The sequence below is a fragment of the Propithecus coquereli genome, unplaced genomic scaffold, assembly GCF_000956105.1.
Source record: "Propithecus coquereli isolate 6110/MARCELLA unplaced genomic scaffold, Pcoq_1.0 Scaffold194, whole genome shotgun sequence".
Classification (NCBI taxonomy): Eukaryota; Metazoa; Chordata; class Mammalia; order Primates; family Indriidae; genus Propithecus; species Propithecus coquereli.
In genome coordinates, this window is record NW_012144300.1 from 1,592,552 (window position 1) to 1,615,443 (window position 22,892).

The 22,892-nt window shown below is 38.4% G+C and overlaps 1 protein-coding gene across 1 annotated transcript in view; it reads left to right on the top strand.

Moving 5' to 3' along the window:
- KIF13A (kinesin family member 13A) overlaps nt 1-22,892 on the top strand; it is a 221,750-nt gene that overhangs the window by 130,106 nt on the left and 68,752 nt on the right. Inside the window, exons 5-9 of the mRNA XM_012643272.1 lie at nt 9,903-9,995; nt 10,877-11,057; nt 14,110-14,197; nt 15,733-15,867; nt 16,563-16,675. Coding sequence (XP_012498726.1) covers nt 9,903-9,995; nt 10,877-11,057; nt 14,110-14,197; nt 15,733-15,867; nt 16,563-16,675 — 610 coding nt within the window. The remainder of the gene's footprint in view (nt 1-9,902; nt 9,996-10,876; nt 11,058-14,109; nt 14,198-15,732; nt 15,868-16,562; nt 16,676-22,892) is intronic.

Below are 22,892 nucleotides of genomic sequence, written 5' to 3' on the forward strand. Positions count from 1 at the left end.
GGAAAACCTATTTGAGGGAATAATTGAGGAAAACTTCCCTGCTCTTGCTAGAGATTTAGACACCCAGGTACAAGAAGCTCAACAAACACCTGGGAGATTCATTGCAAAGAGGCGATCACCCAGACATATAATCATCAGACCGGCCAAAGTCAACAGAAAGGAGGAATTCCTGTGAGTTGTGAGGTGAAAACAAGTAACTTACAAAGAAAAACCCATCAGGCTAACAGGAGACTTCTCAACTGAGACATTACAAGGCAGAAGGGATTGGGGTCCCATCTTCAGTCTTCTTTAACAGAACAACTACCAGCCTAGAATTTTGTGTCCTGCAAAATTAAGTTTCATAGATGAAGGAGAAGTTAAAACTTTTCCAGACAAGCTAACACTGAGGGAATTTGTCAAGACCAGACTTGTCTTGCAGGAAATACTCGGAACTGCATTATACGTGCATCAGCACAGTAGACACTCACCATTGTAAAACCACCCAAAAGCTAAAGCTCAGAGCTCATATAAAATAATGTAGCACAAGGAGATAAACAAAGCAATAAGGTACTACCCAACATGATGACTAGAACAGCATCTCACATATCAATTCTGTCAATCAACGTGAATGGTCTGAATGCCCCACTCAAGAGACATAGGCTAGCTGAATGGATGAAAAAATACAACTTAAGTATCTGCTGTTTCCAGGAAAAACATCTAACTAACAAGGACTCTTATATACTCAAGGCAGAGGGATGGAAAAAAACACTCCACACAAATGGAAACCAAAAGAAAGCAGGTGTAGCCATACTTGTGTCAGATAAAATTGACTTTAAATCAACAATGGTAAAGAAAGACAAAGATGATCATGATATAATGGTAACGGGAGCAATTCAACAAAAAGACATAATCCTAAATATTTATGCACCCAACTTAATAAAGTGAATTCTACTAGATCTAAGCAAAGAGATAAACAGCAGCATTATAATTGCCAGGGACTTTAACACTGCACTGACAGAACTGGACAGATCCTCCAAGCAGAAAGTAAATAAAGAAACATTGGGCTTAAACAGGACTCTAGAACAAATGCGCCCAGCGGACATTTACAGAAGATTTTACCCAAAAACTACTGAATGTACATTTCTCTCATCAGCACATGGAACATTCTCTAAGATTATATTTTAGGCCACAAAATATGTCTTTTTTTGTGTGTGTGTGTGTGTGTGTGACGTAGTCTCTCTCTGTTGCCCGGGTTAGAGTACCATGGCTAGAGTGCCATGGCATCAGCCTAGCTCACAGAAAACTCAAACTCCTGGGCTCAAGCGATCCTCCTGCCTCAGCCTCCCAAGTAGCTGGGACTACAGATATGTGCCACCATTCCTGGCTAATTTTTTCTATTTTTAGTTGTTTGCCTAATTTCTTTCTATTTTTAGTAGAGATAGGGTCTCGCTCTTGCTCGGGCTGGTCTCAAACTCCTGAGCTCAAGTGATCCACCTGCCTCAGTCCCCCAGAGTGGTAGGATTACAGGCACGAGCCACCACATCTGGCCCATAAAACATGTCTTAACAAATTCGAAAAAAACAGAAATCATAACATGTATCCTCTCAGACCACAGTGGAATAAAACTAGCAATCAATTTCAAGAGAAACACTCAATTCTACACAAAGTCATGGAAATTAAACAACCTGCTGCTGAATGATTATTGGGTCAATAATGAAATTAAGATGGATATCAAAAGATTCCTCAAACTGAACAACAAAGGGGACACAAGGTATCAAAATCTATGGGATTCAGAAAAAGCATTCCTAAGGGGAAAATTCATAGCCTTAAATGCCTTCATCAGAAAGATCACAAATTAACAATCTAATGACATGTCTCAAGGAACTAGAAAAGGAAGAGGAAACCAAACCCAAAACCAGCAGAAGAAAAGAAATAAGTAAGATCAGAACAGAACTAAATGAAATGGAAAATAAAAATATAATAGAAAGGAGCAACAAAACAAAAAGTTGGTTCTTTGAATAGATAAACAAAATTGATAGACCTCTTGCTAGACCAGGAATAAAAGAGAAAGGACTCAAATAAGCTCAATCAGAAATGAAAGAGGAGATATTACAACTGATGCCACAGAAATACAAAATGTCCGTCTGTAAATACTATGAAAATATCTATGCACATAAATTAGAAAATGTAGAGGAAATGGACAAATTTCCTGGAAACATATAACCTCCCAAGGCTCAATCAGGAAGAAATGGAACTCCTGAACAGTCCAATAAGGAGCAGCAAGGTTGAAGCAGTAATAAGAAATCTTCCAACAAAAAAAAAAGCCCAAGACCAGGTGGATTCACAGCCAAATTTTACCAGACCCACAAAGAAGAGCTGGTACCCACACTGCAGAAATTATTCCATAGCATCAAGAAAGAGGGAATCCTCCCCAACTCATTCGGTGAAGTCAGTATCACCTTGATACAAAAGCCAGGAAAGAATAAACCAAAAAAGAAAACTGTAGACCAATATCCCTTATGAACCTATATGCAAAAATCCACAATAAAATACTAGCTAACCAAATTCAACAGCACATCAAAGAAATAATCCACTATGACCAGGTGGGTTTCATCTCAGGGATGCAAGGATGGTTCTACATACGTAAATCAATAAATGTGATTCACCACATAAACAAAAGCAAAAACAAAGACCATATGATCATCTCAGTAGATGCAGAAAAAGCATTCAACAAAATTCAGCACTCTTTCATGATAAAAACCCTCAACAAACTAGGCATAGAAGGAACATATCTCAAAATTATAAAAGCCATATATGACAGACCCACAGCCAACATCATACCAAGTGGGGAAAAGTTGAAAGCATTCCCCCTGAGAACTGGAACAATACAAAGGTGCTCACTGTCACCACTTCTATTCAACATAGTGCTGGAAGTCCTAGCCAGAGCAATCAGGCAAGAGAAAGAAATGAAGGGCATCCAAATCGAAAAAGAGAAGGTCAAATTATTGCTTGTTGCTGACGATATGATCTTATATCTAGAAAACCCCAAAGAGTCCACCAAGAGACTCCTGGAATTGATAAATACATTCTGCAAAGTCTCAGATTACAAAATCAATGTACACAATTCAGTAGCATTTCTAGGCACCAGTAACAGTGAAGTGGATAGTCAAATCAAAGACTGAATACCATTCACAATAGCTACAAAGAAAATAAGATACCTAAGAGTATACTTAACCAAGGAGGTGAAAGATATCTACAGAGAGAATTACAAAACACTGAGGAAAGAAATTGCAGATGACACAAGCAAATGGGAAAACATACCATGATCATGGATTGGTAGTTTCAACATTGTTAAAATGTTCATACTACCCAAAGTGATTTATAGACTCAATGCAATCCCTGTCAAAATACCAGTGCAATATTTCACAGATCTAGAAAAAATAGTTCTGCACTTTGTTCGGAACCAGAAAAAAGCCCAAATAGCCACAACAATTTTAAGCAAAAACAAACAAACAAAAAACCCCAAATCTGGAGATATCACATTATCAGACTTGAAACTATACTACAAGACTGTAGTAACCAAAACAGCATGGTATTGTTACAAAAACAGAGACATAGACCAATGGAACAGAACAGAGAACCCAGATGTAAAACCATCCAAATACAGCCAACTGATCTTTGACAAAGCAGACAACAGTATACATTGGGAAAACAAGCCCTATTCAATAAATGGTGCTGGGAAAATTGGATAGCCACGTGAAGAATTAAACAGGATCCATATATCTCACCAGTCACAAAAATTAATTCAAGATAGATAAAAGACTTAATGTAAGGCATGAAACCATAAGAATTCTAGAAGAAAATGTAGGAAAAAATCTTCTAGACAGCACCCGAGGTAAAGAATTTATGACTAAGACTCCCAATGGCAGTTAACAGCAACAACAAAAATAAATAAATGGGACTTGATTAAATTAAAAAGCTTTTGCACGGCTGAGGAAGTAATCAACAGAGCAAATAGATAACCTGCAGAATGGGAGAAAATATTCAAAAACTGTGCATGCAGCAAACGGCTAATATCCAGAATCTACAAAGAGCATATCAGCAAGAAAAGAACAAACAACCCCATTAAAAAGTGGGCAAAAGAAATGAACAAAAGTTTTTCTAAAGAAGATAGACAAATGGCCAAAAAACATATGAAAAAATGCTCAACGTCACTAATCATCAGGGAAATGCAAATTAAAACCACAATGAGATATCATCTTATCCCTGTTAGAATGGCTTTTATTAAAAAGCCCACAAACAATAGATGCTGGCGTGGATGCAGAGAGAAAGGAACGTTTCTACACTGTTGGGACTGCCAATAAGTACAAACTCTATGGCAAACAGTATGGAGATTCCTCAAAGAACTAAAAGTAGATCTACCAATTGATCCAGCAATCCCACTACTAGGTATTTACCCAAAGGAAAAGAAGTCATTTTATCAAAAAGACACCTGCACTCGAATATTTATTGCAGCACAATTCACAATTGCAAAGATGTGGAATCAACCGAAGTGCCCATCGATTCATGAGCAGATTAACAAAATGTGGTATGCGTATACCATGGAATACTACTCAGCCACAAAAAGGACGAATTAATGACTTTTGCAACAATATGGTTGGAACTGGAAACCATTCTCCTAAGTGAAGTATCTAAAGAATGGAAAAACAAACACCACATGTACTTGCTATTAAATTGGAACTAACCGATGAACACAGGTGCACAGAAGGAAGTAAAACTCAGTGGAAATCAAGCAGAGGCGGGGCAGGGGGAGAGGAAATGGGCAAAAACCTACTTCATGGGTGCAGTGAACACCATTTGGGTGATGGGGACACCTATAGCCATGACTCAAGCATTGCAAAAGTGATATATGTAAACAAAAAAACGTTTGTACCCATGTAATATTTTGAAATTTTTAATAAATCATCCCAGCAACCCACTAAGGTAGCAGCTATTATTTCTGTTTTGTTGATGAAGAAACAGAGAACTGCCCAATGTCATGCAGCTGGTAAGGAGATGATAGAGCTCAGGTTTGAAAATAAAATTGTAAAAAGCAAAACAAACGAACAAGAAGAAAATATGGGTGAATTCTAAATAATTTGGGTGATGGAAGAGGATTTTGGGAAAATAACCTACACCGTAGGCAAAAATCATAAAGGAAAAGGGAAAATATTTGAATGTGAAAGACCAATAGCTATTGTATGGCAAAGAACAACATAAGACTGAAAGGTAAAATGACAGGCTGGGAAGAAAATATTTACAACATACACGATAGGCCAAAGGTTAATATCCTTAATATGTAGTGAGCATTTTAAGATTAATAAGAAAAAAAGCAATGGCTAACCCAACTGATTTATAAAAATAAGCAGAGGACTTGAATAGCCAATTTACTAAAGAATTAATACAAATGGGCAATAAACAAAAGAAAGTTAATTTATGAAAACAAGAGGCTTTTTTTTGCTAGTCACTTAGTCAAAACTAAGAAGAATGATCATAGGCAGTGACATTGAAGTTGTTGTAAACAGTGCATTGCTAGACGACTTAGCAATTTGATTTTTTTGGAGTTTTGCCTAGTAAAGTCAATAGGAAAGTACACAGAGATAAACATGTAAGGATAAATATTACAGAAAAATTAGAGGAAAAAATCTAAACTTCCATTGTGGGGAGCTGATTGAATCAGTTATTCATACAGTGGAAAGCTCAGCACCTATTAAAAATGCTAACATTGATGTATAATTTATAGAGATGAAAAAATGTTCATTATTTCTTGCCTTAAAAGAAAATAAATTTCCTTTGAGACAGGAAGCCATAGTGATAAAATTTATTCCAATCTCTCTAGAATCCGATCTTACTTATATTTATAAAAATACATGGAAAAGAGAAAACAAATCTTTTCAGAAACAGTATAATAATTTTCTATTTTTTTTTTTATTTCAGCATATTATGGGGGTACAGATGTTTAGGTTATGTATGCTGCCCTTGCCCCCCCCACCAGTTTTCTATTTTTTTATTCATTTTTTTCTCAGATTTTTCCTTTCCCAGTTATGAATAAAACTTTATTCAATATGTTAAATTTGAATTATATTCTATCTGCCAAGCATGACTGTAACTAGAAGAACTTGACTGTTTTCTAAAATCATATGTACATATTTAGTGGAAATCAGAGCAACTAGCTTTACTTTTTTGTCACATGTATTTTGTTGTTATGCCCTGGAGGTTACTGTGAGTATCTGTGAAAGTGTGATCTGTAATTTTTATCAAAATTATCTGGTTAGTATGTATATACTATGTTGACATATCTATTCATACCCCACTGGCTTATTTATTATTTAACAAAGGCCCACTGTAGTCTTCAGGGATTCGTTAGAATTTCAAAAACAGTCATACTTTGACCAAAGTGGAAACTAATACAATTAAACATTTCTTTTTAAGTTTAATGAGCAATGTTTTGATGACTTTATTATTACTAATGAGGAAAGAAGCCCTCAATTAAAAATACGTTAGCCTGAGAACAGCAATGTCAACACAGGAATAATTCAGTAAATATGAGTGCCTGCTGTGCGCCAGGCACTCTACTAAGATGCAATGACCCCTCTTTTCAAGGTGCTCACAATCTAACAGAGGAGGCAAACATGAAAAGAAAAATCGGGCAGTATAATAAGTTCCGGCAGTTTGTCAAAAATACCGTGGAGACGAGAGCTGATTCCCAGTGTCATGCAGCATGACTTAACTGATATGGGCGGACATCAGCCTTAAGATTGGGAGTCAGTATAGGCAGACCTGGGCCCTGCCACTCACAAGTGATGAGGTTTTAGGCAAATTACTTAACCTTTCTGAGACCCAGTCACCTTATCAGTCATAATTAATACCTACCTTACCTGGGTATTGTGAAGATTCAATGATGTAAAATACATAAAGTGCATTACCAATAGGACAGTTCATAAAAATTAATTTTCCACCTTCTCCTTAGTAGCATAAGAAATAAAAGTATACTAGTTGAATTAGGTTAAGTCATGTCCTGTTTAGTATTGTAATATTTAGACATATGCTAAACTGAAATTTACTCTTATATTTTTATATGCTAGGAAATTCTTTATTCATTTGGTTCATTTTTCATGCAATTTTAGTATACATATCCTGGTTGTTGTTGTTTTCACTTGTAAACTTATTTCATGTAGCTCTATAGCATTCATTCTTGTTTTTTCCAACTAATAATCTTTAGCTTAAAAGACCATTCCTACCAAGGAACAAGACACATTGTCATTTGCTCTTGAAAGAACGTAGGGAAAATAATCCCTCCTAATTCCAACCTACTCGGCATTTGTAGCGGAAAGGAGAGGTGTTACATTTCACTATCTGATATGTAGGAATAGGTGTAAATTCTTGATTGGTTAATGATTTCAGGCTCTAGCAGGCCACACTAAAACCTCTTTGACCATAGTGCTTCTTTGCAGTTGAGTCCTTTCATCAACTCAAGCACTTGTTTTTTTTCCAAGTTACTAAATATGAATTGGAATCATGAATTACGGTCAGAATGCTTGACCTGGCCAACTCTTAAAGTCTCTTGTCCCCACCCTCACCCTACCCTCTTCCTGGGGGGGAGGGCTGGTTAACCAGTGTGGAAGATCAAACAGGATTGCTTCATTCAGCTGCTTGTGCCAAGAAAGTGTTGCTTCTAAAATGCCTTCGAATGGCACTTGGGTCTGTGTGAGGACCACAGGCAGTTCTAACAAGCCTGAGCACAGGCTGCATTTAATTCCGGATCTTCTCTGATACAGGACTCTCAGCTCCAGATATAAGGCCTGCTTTTTAGCATGGGGTTGGGAATACGTGTGGAATAAGGGAAGGTTTTTGAGAAAAGGTATGAGAAAATACTGATGTGTATGAAAGATCACGCACCAAAGTGGTCAGATATTTTCTTAGTGAGCACAAAACTATCATACTTGACTGTAACATAAAAACAATTTTTAAAGTGTGTGTGTGTAGTAGATAATTTTGACAATACCTTATTCTTTTCAGAATGTATGTGTGCACTAACACACACACACATTCCTTTAGGTAGTCTTCACAACAAACCTGTGGGTTTAGAAAAGGCTCTTATGATTATACCCATTGAAAATATCCACATATCCCACCAACATATTTTGAATATCTCTTAGGTACCAGGCCCTCAGTGCTGGATGGTAGAAGTTAGCAATAGAGAAATAAAGTTATGTAATTTGGCATATTTTTTCTAATCCATTTTTATACCATAGCATCTATAGCTCACTCTCTCACACACACAGTATTTGACATAAGTTTTTACATTATATGTACAGTTCTAAAAATCACTTTTTTCACTCAACAGTGTTTTTTAATTCTAGCATTTTTAATATATAGATGTGTTTTGGTTTTTTTGTTTGTTTTATAAAATGTTATATAGTATTCCATCATATAAAAATAGTCACATTTTACTTACCTACTGCCATACAAATAGGCATTTAACTTGATTCCAATTTATGGTTTTATAAATAGCACTGCCACGTACATCCTTGGAGAGGGCTGTTCGTGGGAGCGTGTCTCTAAGGTAGACGCCGCACAGTGGGTTGGAGAGTGTGGGCATATTCCCTTCTGTAGATGCCATCAGATTTTCCTTCATAATGGCCCTCTCCGTTTATTCTCCCACCAGCAGCTTATGAAAATACCTATTTCCTCAATCCAACAATATTTGATGTTGTCAAAGTTTTCTTTTTTGCTAGCCTAATGGTTGAAAATATTATCCCTTGTTTTGTGTTGACACATTTTTAAGAGTCCCATTCCACCATCATGATATATAATATCGTGGTATAACAAGGGACTTCTAAAATCAAATCCAACTTGACATAAGAGAAAAACATACAACCAAAAGCTTATGTTATGTGACATTATTTTCAAATGTAAAAGGAACTGTCATGTAGGATAAAAAGGTTAGACTGACTCATTATTTCAACAAACAGTTATCAAGCATTTTGTACTTGGCACTAGGATTACAAAGATAAACAGATTATAGCCTCTGACATCAGGGGGCTCTCATTCCAGTGGAGGAAACAGGTACGTAAGCCATTAGTTTTTGCAGATGCTATAATAGTCAATGTTCTGAGAACTATAAGAGCATAGAGGAAGGAGAATATAATTTTAATTCTCTTAATCATGGGGAATAAATGTTCAAAAGTCACCAATTTCAAAGTGCAGTAAATGCTTCGAAGTGTTTAAAAAGATCATCACACCTTTACTCTTCAGCCTGACTTACCGTAGTTCAGTGCGTGAAAGAATACCCCCAAGAGCAACAGTATGATGCAGAGAGATTCGTGTAAGAGAACTTGTCCCTGAGGCCCCAGTGGGAACACAGGTGAGGGTGCCTGCGAATCTACAAACAGCAGTTGAAGTTGTCACTCCACCATCACCAGTGAACAGTTTTTTGGGACATGGCATGTACAAAACACCATGCTAGGGGATAAGGCGGGTACCAAGGAGTGTATGACATGGTTCTTGCTCATTGGAAGCTCTGAATCCAGATGGGGAGATAAGACAATTCATGTTTAATGACATTTTTGGTGCTGAGTCATCAGAAGAAACTTAACCAAATTTGAATGATGCTTCCATATGGCCCACTGACAATGGAAAGGAAACTTTAATGCCTAAAGAAATGTCTTAGAGGGAAACAGTCTATCCACATACTGAGCTATAGTTTAGAAACGTAAATGAAATTGCATATATGGAACTCTTAATACACAGCCTTGCCTTGTTCATAGTAGACACTCAGTACAATTTTAACTTTTTTTTATTGTGATGTTACTAATACAAATGTGTTAAGAAAAATTATTCCCTTTTTTTAGTTTTTAATTTGTGTTTGTCTTGTTTTTTAGGTCAAGAAGTGGTTTTCAAGTGCCTTGGGGAAGGAATTCTTGAAAAAGCCTTTCAGGGGTATAATGCTTGTATTTTTGCATATGGACAAACAGGTAAAAGGTTGCTTTTATTTATAGTCAATGATATGAAATATGCATTTCTGAAAACTTAGAAAACCTCTGAGAAGTAACAGAAAAATGCTTCTGACTTTTGTGCGTTTAGCTGAATTAGATGATCAAAAGTAACCATACTTTTGAAGGTGCAACAGTTTTGGTAATTGAGTAATTTCAGTGTTGATAAGCAAAGCTAATTTAAAAACATTAAATGCCATTTTCCTAACTTACTGTTTTAACCTGTATTTGAACTAGAAGAATACTTAACCAGTTTCTCAGTACAAATGTTACAGTAAAAGTACAGAAAAACTCTTAGTATCATCCTATACTGAGGACTTTTACCAGGATACAAAAGTGATGATCGATTATCAAACCCAGGCTTGTGAAGCAGTTGGTAGAAATAAGCAAACCAAAGACATACTGGTGGCTCAGTGGTTAACACTCTGAGCCACTGTTTTTTCAGCTATGAGGTAGGAATAAGTAAATCACAACAGTGCTGGCTAATACTGCATCACAGCATAACTAAGAGACGCAGATGAGGGAATAAGTATGATATATACAACACTAAAATACTATTAGTGTTATCTTGATAAAGCGTGGTTGGAATTTTGCCATGCACACTTTTAAAGATTATGTATTTTTCGTGGTTGCATTTATGCACATTCATCTGTAAATGAGGTGCTCTCCAGCTCTTGCAGTGGGAGTCAGCCTGGAGGCCGTGAGTGTAATGGGAAGCGCAGGAGCAGCCTTGGCATCCCAGGCGGCATCTGAGGGCCTGGGTTTGAGGCCGGATGTGCCACTCTTCTGCTGTGTGACCTCAGCTGATACATACATTTTGCTTCCTCTTCTACCCTTTCTTCTTCTTGCTTTCTCTTTTCCAGGTTCAGGAAAATCCTTCTCCATGATGGGCCATGCTGAGCAGCTGGGCCTTATTCCAAGGCTCTGCTGTGCTTTATTTAAAAGGATCTCTGTGGAGCAAAATGAATCCCAGACCTTTAAAGTCGAAGTGTCCTATATGGAAATTTATAATGAGAAAGTCCGAGATCTTTTAGACCCCAAAGGGTAAGTCAGTGATTGAAATGAAGCTTGTAAATAGGGGTAATAATTTTAAATGACTCTAAAAGTTAAAATCATAAGCGAATGTATGTATGAGCCCTTGTTTGTTACTCTGATTTCAGTTCATTTACTGAAATCATCAGCTTCTCAAAGCCTATCAACATACCCACTGTGTATACAGTTTATCCTATACTCATGTATAAAGTTGCCAGTGTGTGCCCTTTTTTTTGGTATTATTTTTTGCCACCATGAACTATTCACAAAAATTGAGTTACAAATAACACATTGGTTCTTCCATTTATACCGAGAAGAAGCACCTCTGTGTTGAAGGTAGAACTGTTGAAGGATTGAAGCAGCTCAGCCTGGACAAGTAGTTCCGTTTCCTAGTTGTGCATTGGAATCGTGCGGGGAACTTTTTAAGGATCTGCTAGAGTGACTAGACCAAGTCCCACCCACAGAGACTGTGACTCACTAGACCCAGGGTGAAACCCACGCATCTGTATTTTTAAAAAACTAGATAATAAAGACTAGATGAGTTGGATTCATAGAGGAAGGAGAGCCATTTACATTCTTTTTAGTTAAAAGAATTCTGTACAGATTTAAAAATAGTATGTTTTTATGGAAAATTAGAAAATAGGTAAAGTGTAAGAAGCAATAAAGATGATCTATAATCCCACCATTCAAAAATAACCATCGTTAATACTTCGGGGCATTTTGATCCTGTGTTTCAGATCTATGTATGTGTGCACATTTCGAGGTCATTCTCTTAAAAGACAATTCAGCATCCTGAATTTTTCACGTAATGCAGTGAATGCTTTCTCCTGTCATTAAAAATTATTTTAAAGTTCTTTTAGCAGCCAAAATGTAACATTTGTGAACACTTATAAGTCCATAAGAGCTTAGGTGGAATCAAGGGTGTGCAGTCAAAATTATGGGTGGCAAAGAAGTGGCTCAATCGTAGGAAATGTTTATATTTACTCTGAGAAGCTATTAACTGTTTAATACATAGAAAAGAACATTTATAACACCTGTAAAGGGTAAAGAATAATGAAATTAACAACTGCCTACTCGCCCCACGTGGCTTAGTAAATGGAACATGACCAGTATTTTTGAAGCCCCCTATATGTTCCTCTTGGATCCCATTCCATTCCCTACCCCTTCCCAAGGGAACTATTGTTATGAATTCTGCGTCTATCATTCTCTTCCTCTTCTTTGGCATTTATACATAATTTTGCACAGTTTTTAACTTTGTGTGACATCATAATATATATGTTCTTTGATGATTTGCTTTTTCCCTCCCCCCAATGATTTATTTATTCTTACATATGAAGTACCAATGCATTAATTTTTCCTGCTCTTTGGCATTCCGTTGTATGATTATACCATAATGTATTCCTTCCCCTGTCATTGGTGTGGTTTCTTTTTTATCATTACCATGAAGCTCTGAAAATTCTTATATAGGTCTCCTGGTGTAGAGGTGCAGGAGAGAGAATACATCAAGGGGTGGAATTGTGAGTCACAAGATACTAAATCTCCAACTTTATGAAATAGTGCAAACTATTTTCCAAAGTGATTGTACCAGTTTACACTCACACCAGCAGTATACAAGAATGCCAGATGTTAGGCACCATCACAAGCACTCAATATCGTGCTAGATTTACTTCTTCTTGCTGCTGAATAATGTTACAGAACCTCTGGTTGTGCAAGCATAGCGAGCTGGATCATGTGCATAAACATAGCTCTCTTGAGGACATGCATTGTAGTATGCCCCTGTTTACTGCAGAATTGCTCATTGTCACATTGAATTCTCTTTTTTTTTCTGTTTTTTTTTTTTTTTTTTTTTTTTTTGAGACAGAGTCTCACTCTGTTTGTTGCCTGGGCCAGAGTGCTGTGGCATCAGCCTAGCTCACAGCAACCTCAAACTCCTGGGCTCAAGCAATCCTCCTGCCTCAGCCTCCAAGTAGCTGGGGCTACAGGCACGCACCACCATACTCGGCTAATTTTTGTATTATTAGTGGAGACAGGGTCTCACTCTTGCTTGGGCTGGTCTCAAACTCTTGACCTTGAGCCATCCTCCTGCATCGGCCTCCCAGAGTGCTAGTATTACAGGCGTGAGCCACCACGCCCAGCTCTGTCACATTGAATTCTTCATCCTTAAAGTCGGTAAAACTTACTTTGAAAGGGTGTTGTGAGATTAAATGGGATAACTGAAAAGTATTTAGGAAACAATGCTATGATGTTGGGAAGCACTTGGTGATTCTCAGTTTCTTTTTTCCGCACCCTGCAGTAATGCCAAGCATTGACTCTTAATTTGAAAAGTGATTAATACCCAATGCCATGAAACAGATGACATACAATGTGGTCAGAATTTACATGGCCTTGCTTTTAATCTCAGCTGTCTGTTGATAAGCTCTTCAAGTGGGTTCCAAACCAGGTTTGCTATTCAAAAACTCAGAGACTTCAAGTCTTCACCATTAGAGGCAGTGCTAAATATAGGATAAGTACTAACAACCACCATGCTATTAATATAATCTCACTTTCTTTATAAAATTGTCATCATAAAAGCAACGTAAATCAATGCAATTTAAAGGAGTAAATTAAAGTTCAAAGCATTTTAATATTGTTCACTATTTGTCCAAAAATTTTAAGACACTGTTTACTGAGAATGTGCTTACCTATAAAATAGCCTTAAGGTTACATTTGATCTAGCATATTCTTTGCTTCACTCTTTCCTTTTCCCCCCCTATGTGAAACAAGTTCATCTACTAAAATGAGTTAGCCTAACCTAGTTCTGTGTACTGACTGTTTAGCTTGGGACTAGAGATAGGATTTTTAAAATAGCAAGTTACTTTAAATAGAAGTCAGAGTATAAAAGACATTCCTCATGTGGAATGCTGTTTTGCTAATCCAAATAAAGTAGTTTTAGAATTTTTTTTGTGTGTGTGATTAAAAAAAAAATTCTTTTGAAATTGCAGTCTTAGTTACTAAGTACCTAAAAAGAAAGAAAAGCTTTCAAGTTTGGTCTGTTTCATTCATTCCTTTTTCCTCCCTCACATAGGAGTAGACAGTCTCTTAAAGTTCGAGAGCATAAAGTTTTGGGACCATATGTAGATGGTTTATCTCAATTAGCTGTCACTAGTTTTGAGGTAAGTTTTTTAATATGTCATTAAAAAACTGGCTATAAATCAAAGTGTATAAGTGATGTTGAATATATTTTTATGTGGATGCTTTACAACATACTGATACCATTCATGTCCTCAGAATCCCAGTATCAGCACACTCCAAACCTAGAGAAAGGGCTTATAATCACACTCTGTAGGCTGGTTTGTTACAAAGGTTTAGTATGTGGCTGAAAGGCCTAATGATTTGAGGTTGCTGAATATTTTCCCTAATACCACTCTGTTGAAACTGTTCTCCCTAAGTTTGCCAGTGACGTCCTTTTAGACAAATGTGGTAGTCTAAATAGACTTTGGTAGTTAATTCCAACCCCTTTATTTTGACAGAGTCTCCTGCCTTGGTTTCTGTCACCTGTCATTCTTCTGGCTCTTCTATTTTTTTTTGAATCACTCCCCTTTCCATTGACTGGCATAGTTTCCTTTCCTTACTCCTTGACTTAAAGGGACATAAATGCCCTGTTAAGGTCTGAGATTCTTTTTTCTGCCTTTATTTCTGTAGTCACTGCTTTGGAAATCTCATAACACAAACTACTGTCTCTGTTGCTACAGAATGTGAATGAATGAATGAGTGAGTGAATGAATGAACAGAAGAATCCCTATACTTGCTGGTGGTATCTATGGGATGTGGCTGGCCGTTATCACCTCAGACTTAGTACAGCTAAAACTGATCTGTGACATAACTCTCTCCAGCCATTTAAAGGAAGATGTGTAGAGTATTGCTTCAATCAGAAATAGGGCATAGTGTCATCCCTTTTAAAACATTTAGATTCTGAAATGAATGGAAACCTTTCTGCTCTAAAGGTGCTAAGTCAGGGCCTTCGCAGAGGGCCTGGTTCTTAGCTCAATGCAGATGAAGTCAGTGTCAAAATCGTCCTGTCACTTATTAGTAAGAGCGGGGAGCACTTGATTTGTACCCCCCGCTCCACCTCTCACTAGATATGGAAAAAGGTATTTGACCTCCATGAACTTTGGTGTCCTTATGTGTAAAATCAGGAAAGTACTTAAGTTCATTCTGCAAACATTTCGTAAGAGCTCATAGGCTCCAGGTTTTCTGGGAGCAAGAGTACAGAATTGAACAAGGGCAATCCCTTGCCCTTGGAGAGCCACAGTGTTGGAGGAGGAAGGCGAATGAGCAGGCAGTAGTGGGTTGTGTAGCACAGGAGAGTTAGAGTTAAATAAGGTCACTGCTGTTATTGCATATCTGGAATGTTCAATAAATATTAGCTCCCCTAGGAACTTAGAAAGGAGAAAATAGGGACTTAACAGAGAAAAAAGACAATTGGGGGAGGGAAAGAAGAATGGAAGAAAACCGTTCATACACTAGAAAGCTCAGAGGGAGGTGGAAGCTCACACCATGCTTGATGGAGGAGAGGTAGGGAAGTTTTTATGGAAGGGTGGTGACGAAGGTGCCGGAGGAATCGTCATTAATTAACACATACCCCTGGCATGCAGGACTGTGTTCTTATGTTTTTGCTTATGGCGTTTTCCTTATGCTTTGCCTCTAGGATATTGAGTCATTGATGTCTGAGGGAAATAAGTCTCGGACGGTGGCTGCAACCAACATGAATGAAGAAAGCAGCCGCTCCCATGCTGTGTTCAACATCATAATCACCCAGACACTTTATGACCTCCAGTCTGGGGTGAGGGATTGGGCAGAACCTTGGGGACAGTGGAAGATCTCAGAGTGTCTATGTGGGTGATGTGTTTTATGGTTGGAGTCAGTGGCTGAGAATTTTATGTCAGCTCTTGTACTTACCAAATGAACTACTTTGCTTAAATCGTTTAATTTTTTAGGTTTTCCTTCATATATATAATTTTTTTAAAATTGGATTTCTCATGTAAACTCCCTAATGAGTATGAGGACACCACCATGCAGCTTTTAATATGCATCTTTGCATACCGAAATGGCCTTAAAAACAACTAAGCCTACTTCATAGTCATTGAGGGATATTAAAGAAGAAACCACAACATTTAGCCCTAAGAACACTTCCCAAAAGATGAAAGATTGGACCTGAATGTATGGAAATCTACATTGTGTAATATTTCCTCATAGGCACATAAAATCTCCAGATTTCTGACTATATTCTGGAAAGCTGATATACTTGGTACTCGGCTGTAAACACAATGCTACATTTCATACCAATTTAAATTTTGACTATGAAATTAATTGCTAGTTCATATAACTCTTCGGGCCATTTAAAGTCTTGAGAAGTTTGCTGCATTGGAGTGGGATGGATACTCAGATTGCTCTCAATGTCAGTGCAGACATATATGTAGATATCTGTGTGTTTTTTGCGTTAATGTGTGTTGTTTCTCTCTTGTTTTCTACAACTAGAACTCGGGAGAGAAAGTCAGTAAGGTCAGCTTGGTAGACCTGGCGGGTAGCGAGAGAGTGTCTAAAACTGGAGCTGCGGGAGAGCGACTCAAAGAAGGCAGCAACATTAACAAGTAAGGTGGCTGGTGCTGGAACAACCAGGGGCTTTTCTTGTCTTGGGGGACTTGTTGCTCTCTGAGGGTCAGAGGTTCTGATGCACAGGTTGTTCAAAGTCTGTGTAGCTTTGGTAAACTGAGCTGAAGAAAAACAACAGCAGCCTGCCTCTGTTAAGATGCATGAGATTTATGTGAGTAAAGCTACCCGGTGCAACCCTGCTCAAAAATGATATAAACAGAAAGATAAATACTGTGTGTTCTCACTCATGTGGAAGCTAAAAAAGTTGATGTCATAGAAGTAAAGAGTAGAATAGTGGTTACTAGAGGCTGAGAAGGAGGAAGGGGTGAGGAATGGCCCGAGGTTGGATAACAGATACAAAATTACAGCTAGACAGGAGGAGTAAGTTCTAATGTTCAGTAGCACTGTAGAATGACTATAATTATAACAATTTATTGTATATTTTCAAGTAGCTAGAAGAGCGGATTTTGAATGTTCCCAACACAAAGAACTGATAAATGTTTGAGGTGATGATGTACTAATTACCCTGATGTGATCGAAACGCATTGTATACACGTATCAAAATGTCATGCTGTACTGCGTAAATATGTACAATTGTGTGTTAATTAAAAATAATAACAAGAAAAAATGGTACAAACACATGTATCATTGTATATAATACAGTCTTAGGTAAATGCAAATCAATTTTTTAAATCAAATTACATCTTAAATGAACTCAGGGAGCTTATTCTGAAAAGAAAATCTGCTTTGAATCTCTTCTTAAGGCTAATGCTGTGTAAATATCAGCACCTTTGGCTGGTCCGAGCGCAGTGGTGTTTATAACTAATTGATTACAGCCAGTTATAGATTCCTTTGTTCCTTCTTCACTCCCACTGCTTCACTTGACTAGCCTTAAAAAATAAAAAATAAAAAATTTAAAATAATAATATCAATACCTGAGAAAAATGTTAACAGTTATTGAATAACTACCATACTGAAATCTTGCAATGTGCCTCGAGTGCCTACATTGCACCCAGTGATGCAGTAAAAGCTGAAAGAGCAGAGGGTTGAAAGATGGTTTGGAGTTTGCCAGGTAGGCAAAGGAGATAGATACAGGTGGTCCGCAAAGAGGGCCTCAGCAGAGGTGCTAATGAAGGACTTGTTATTTTTAGTTACGCAGTATCCCAGGACAGACCCTGATATGCAGGAGGAAGTCTCTTTGCTTTCCAACATGAAAGGGAGCAGAGTTTGTATTTAAGAGTGTGCATTCAAGCCACACTGGCTGGGTTTAATCTTGCCTCCTCCACCACTTACTAGATATGTATATTGTGGACAGGTGATTTAACCACTCTATGCTTCATTTTCTCAACTGTAAAATAAAGATAGTAATAGTACTTATTTCATAGATTTGTTGGGGATTAAATGCCCATCGTGTGCTTAGAATGATGCCTGGCACATAGTATGCACTGAATAAATATTGATTGTTATAGCTATTATTTTTATAACCAGGATAAACATCATTATTCCAAGTTCAGCAGAAAATAGTTTGGTCTGTACTTGTAATCTTTTTCTGTTGAGCCATATTAACTTGGGATTTGGTTTAGGACAGAACGTGGCAAGAGGAGATATATTCAGGAACATGTTTGTGCAGCTTGCATTTTAAGATGACGTTAGCACATTATGATTCTAGTATACAAAAGCTTAAAAGTTAGAAGTAAAACATTACCCGTGCTATCAAATGGACACAGCACACTCCCTAGGAAAGACTGCTACTTTAGGGAGTTAATTTTCCAGTCATCCTGTCTCCTGCTCTGATAACAAAGGATTTTGCTGTGTTTCCTGACAAGGCATTACAGGATCCCAGACTAGCACTGCAGCTCTGTGTTCCAAAATGAGCTCAGAAACCAGGATGGGAAGACAGAAGCGAGAGTGCGAGGGAGCAGGTTCCAAAGGAAAGAGTGCCACCCCTCGCAGAGGTTCCTTCGCAGGTGGGGAGCCATGCCCGCCCTTTGCCTACTGGCTGGGTGTGTAGGACAACATGGGAAAGTCCGTGCTGTGAACTTGGGATTTAGAGGATATGTGCTTGGCTGGCCTGGATGTGGATGGTCACTTTTACTGAGCTCTTGCCAGTGCCAGGCACTGTTCTGAATGCTCCATATGCAGTGACTCATGTGACCCTCACATCAATGACGTGGGTCTGTTGTCCCCATTTTACAGATGAGAAAACTAAGACAGAGTGGGGTTAAATAATGTGCCCCAAGTCACCATGCCGTAAGAGTATGTCTTGGATTTGGCTGTAGGCAATCAGTCTCCAGAGCCCAGACTCAACTACTAGGCTACATGTCAGGGGTGGCCATTCATTTTACTTGCCTGGGAGTGTCTGGTTGATATTTTTGTCCCAGAGTAAATATTAATAGTGCCCCCTTCAATTTGGACATTAAATTATGTCGTGTCCCTTACTGGATTATCTTAAGGCTACATGATAACATGATTTAGATCTTCTAGTAACTGGCTCTTTTCCATCATGATTTGTTGAATTGAATGGAATTCTCTCAGCATCCTACTCTCTTTTATTTACATACTAGCTCTTTCACAAATGGATGTGTGTATTTTTTCCTGCTAGCTCATGAGATATGATCATTTTTTCTTGAGCTCCTGGCCTCGAGTGATCTTCCTGCCTCGGCCTCCCAAAGTGCTGGGATTACAGGTGTGAGCCACCACGCCCAACCCTTAATCTTCATTTTTAAGGGTTCTTTGTAGTTTTCAAGGCACTTTCACTCCTTTACAAGGCTCATAATGGGTATTTTTAGTCTCTATTTAAATATGAAGAAACTGATTCTTGGAGACATTAAGTAACACAAAGAAAAGCCCAGCAAACATTTACTATGATGCTTCCACTATGTGTCTGGCACTGCAACAGATGCTGGGGAAGCAAAAGGAATTTAGGCTTGTGGCAGGTAGAATAATGCCTCCTACCTCCCCCTAAATATATCTACTATCTAATTCCCAAAACCTGTGCATCTGTTACCTTACAAGGGAAAGGGATTTTGCAGATGTAATTAATTAAGTTAAGGATTTTTGAGACGGATGATGATTGAGGTGAGTCGAATGTAATCACAAGGATCTTACCAGTAAAATAGGGAGGTAGGAAAGCCAGGGTCAGAGTGATGCAGGGTGAGAACAACTTGACTGGCCATTGCTTGCTTGAAGTTGGAGGGAGGGGCCACAAGCCAAGGACTGTGGGCAGCCTGGAGAAGCTGGAAAAGGCAAAGACAGACTCTCTCCAGAGCCTCTGGAAGGCACGCGGCCCTGATGATGTCTTGATTTTAGCCCAGTGAGAGGCATTCTGGACTTCTCACCTCCAGAACTATAACATAATAAATTTGTGTTGATTTAAGCCACTAGGTCTGTGGCAACTTGTTGCAACATGATGGCTCCCCTTGATGAGCACATACTTGGGGACAGCAATATGTCTCCTGACTTCAACAGCGAAAGGGAGGAGGATTGCCTTGACTTGAGATGGTCAAGGTAACCTTACTCTCATGGGTCTTTTGCTCACTTCGTGTGGCCATTCGTGTTTCACTGTGGGGTGCTGTCCAAGATCCCACCAGGGGTTATATAGAGCACTGAAGTAACTTCCTAAAATCCCAAATATTCTCAATTTCAAGAGATATGTGGCCCTGAGGATTTCAGATAAGAGATATGGACCTGTAGTTTTTGGATTCATTTTAGCAAAGTATGTTGAACGCTGACTAGGCATGAGAACACAGGGATGGGAAGATGGGACTCTGGCCTGGGGAAGTGGGGCAGGAAGACATTGGGAATGGTTGTATTAATATATTGGGTGCCACAGGAACTTGTACACAGAGTGCACGGGTAACACAGGGGAGGAGGGACTAACATACCTGCAAGGATTAAGGAGGGCTTCCCAGAGGAGACAGTAGAGTTTCTTAGTTACATAAACTAGCTGTGTGACCTTTCTGTGAAATGTGGATGAGGAAACCACCCAATGAATAGGGTTGTTAGGAGGGTTAAATTCGTTGCTTTTTCTGAAGTGTTTAGAACAATGCCCCACATATAGGAAGCTGTATGTATAATTGTGTGCTAATAAAGTAAAATAACATAATAAACTGAAACTGCTGCCCAGTAGCTCCACAGATGGCTTTTTAAGCTTTGAAATCAGTGCCAGTTGAGCGCTAAAACTAAATAAACCTCTGACATGTTTCTTAACCTTTCTCTCGGCCTCCCATTTGGATTTCTTCAGGTGGAGCATTAATAATCCTCTTAAGCAGACCTGTCAGGGACTTCACACAGACATCAGTATCTGCCTAATGGGCTGTGGATTTAGGAGCTTCATCTCTCCTGAAGCGCTTAAGAGCTTTAAAGCACACATTATTCCTTTCATTGAAGAGCTAAGGCGTTGTGTGGCTGCGCTGCCAAGGAATGTTCAGAGTTGAGGAGGAATAGGTCATCTGTAGGCCGTGTTCGCAAAGGAATGCATCTGAGAAACCAGTGTGCTGCTCCACCTGTCTAGTGAAGGTGAAATGAGGAAGCCTTTTCCCTGCCACCGAAGTCTGGCTGCCTTAGCTACACTGAGAACTCATTTATGTCATAGAGCACTCTCTCTAAAGCCCCCAGACGTTGAAAATTGTTTCATTTTATTTTCAGCAATGGCTGGTCACGAAATGCAAACAGTGTTCATCTAATGAGTATCATTCCCATTCTCAATTCTATTTCAATGGCTGTGGTTAATAATAAGGTATATACTAACCCCTTTCCAAAAATGGGTTCTACTGAACACTTGTTCTAGGGGTATTCATATATGTTACTCCTAGGATTGTGTCATTAATTTTTTATAATAATATTTCTTGTGACTCAGTCCTTTCTTTTCTCTTTTTTTGGCTTCTTACGTGCTTGTTCATTTCCTCTTGGAAGCCTCACTTTTAAATGGGTATTGCCTGAATAACCAAAAGTGCATTTGTACCAAGGGAAAATAAAAATGGCCTGCTTCTGTCTGTTTTTCAAGGGTAGAGGGTCCTTGTTAATTTACAACTTGTACATTGCGGGGTCCAAGCATATGAACAGAAACCTGGATAGATGTCTTTGCTATTAACATGAGAGACCTAGAAAGGTCAGCAGAATTCTGCTCCTTGAGACATAGTAGCCACATTTTGAGGGGAATACAATAAATAGGGTTACCTTGGTGTTTCCAAAGCATTTTTAGGAAACAGTGGTTCCTCAAGTGGCTCTGGGAAGAAAAGGATCTCTGGACAAATAATTTTGAGAAAGGCTAATTATAAAACTTTCTTTTGGAGATTCACAGTACTAAAAGGCTCTGAGAAGTCCTGCAGTAATGAATCCTATGTAACTTTAGCTCATCATGCCCTAAACTTATTTGATGACAGAATTGTAGGGTAGCATATATAAGATCCCTAGAACAAGTGTTCAGTAGAAGTCATTTCTGGAAATGTTAGTTTGTACTTTATTGTGCCACAACAGCAATTGAAATAGAAATGAGATGGGAATGATAGTCGTTGGATGAGCATTGAGTTTAATGATTGGCATTAGCCACTGGAAAAAAATTTGTAAGGAAATGAGGCTCATACTTTAGGTATAACTGTTTTCTTTTCTCTCCTGTCATTTGATGGTACTGTCCTTACCCTGTAATTTGTCACTCATATTCTTTCGCATTTCTCCTTTACTCTTAAGGGTGGGAACTGGAGAGGATGCTAAACTCAAATCTACTTTGTTTCCTCATCTTTCAACTAATTCTTTCAAAGTCAGGGATTGCATTCTGCTCTAGACAACAGAAACCAGCTACGTGACAATGAAACGACTTTATTTTTCTCATTTAACAAGAGGTCCAAAGGCTGGTGCGGCACCTCAGAAATGCACACAGCTCTACTAACGTTAGTGTGTGTTCATGGCATCCTCATGATCTCAGGATGGCTCTCCCATTCCAGACATTGTACCCACATCTAAATGAGAACGAAAGAGAAGGAAGAAAAAGGAGGAAAGAGGAAGAACCACAGGCTTCTGGCAGCTGAATATGTGCACTTTTTTCCAGGAGAACAATAACTTTCTTGGAAGCCCCACCTGGTAATATCTACCTACATGTCCTTGGCCAGACTGTGTTTCATGGCACATTGCCTCCAGCAAAACCAGGGTTCTCTTAGCAAGTAACACTCATTATATCCCAAAGCTGTCCTTTTTTTTTTTTTTTTTTTTTTTTTTTTT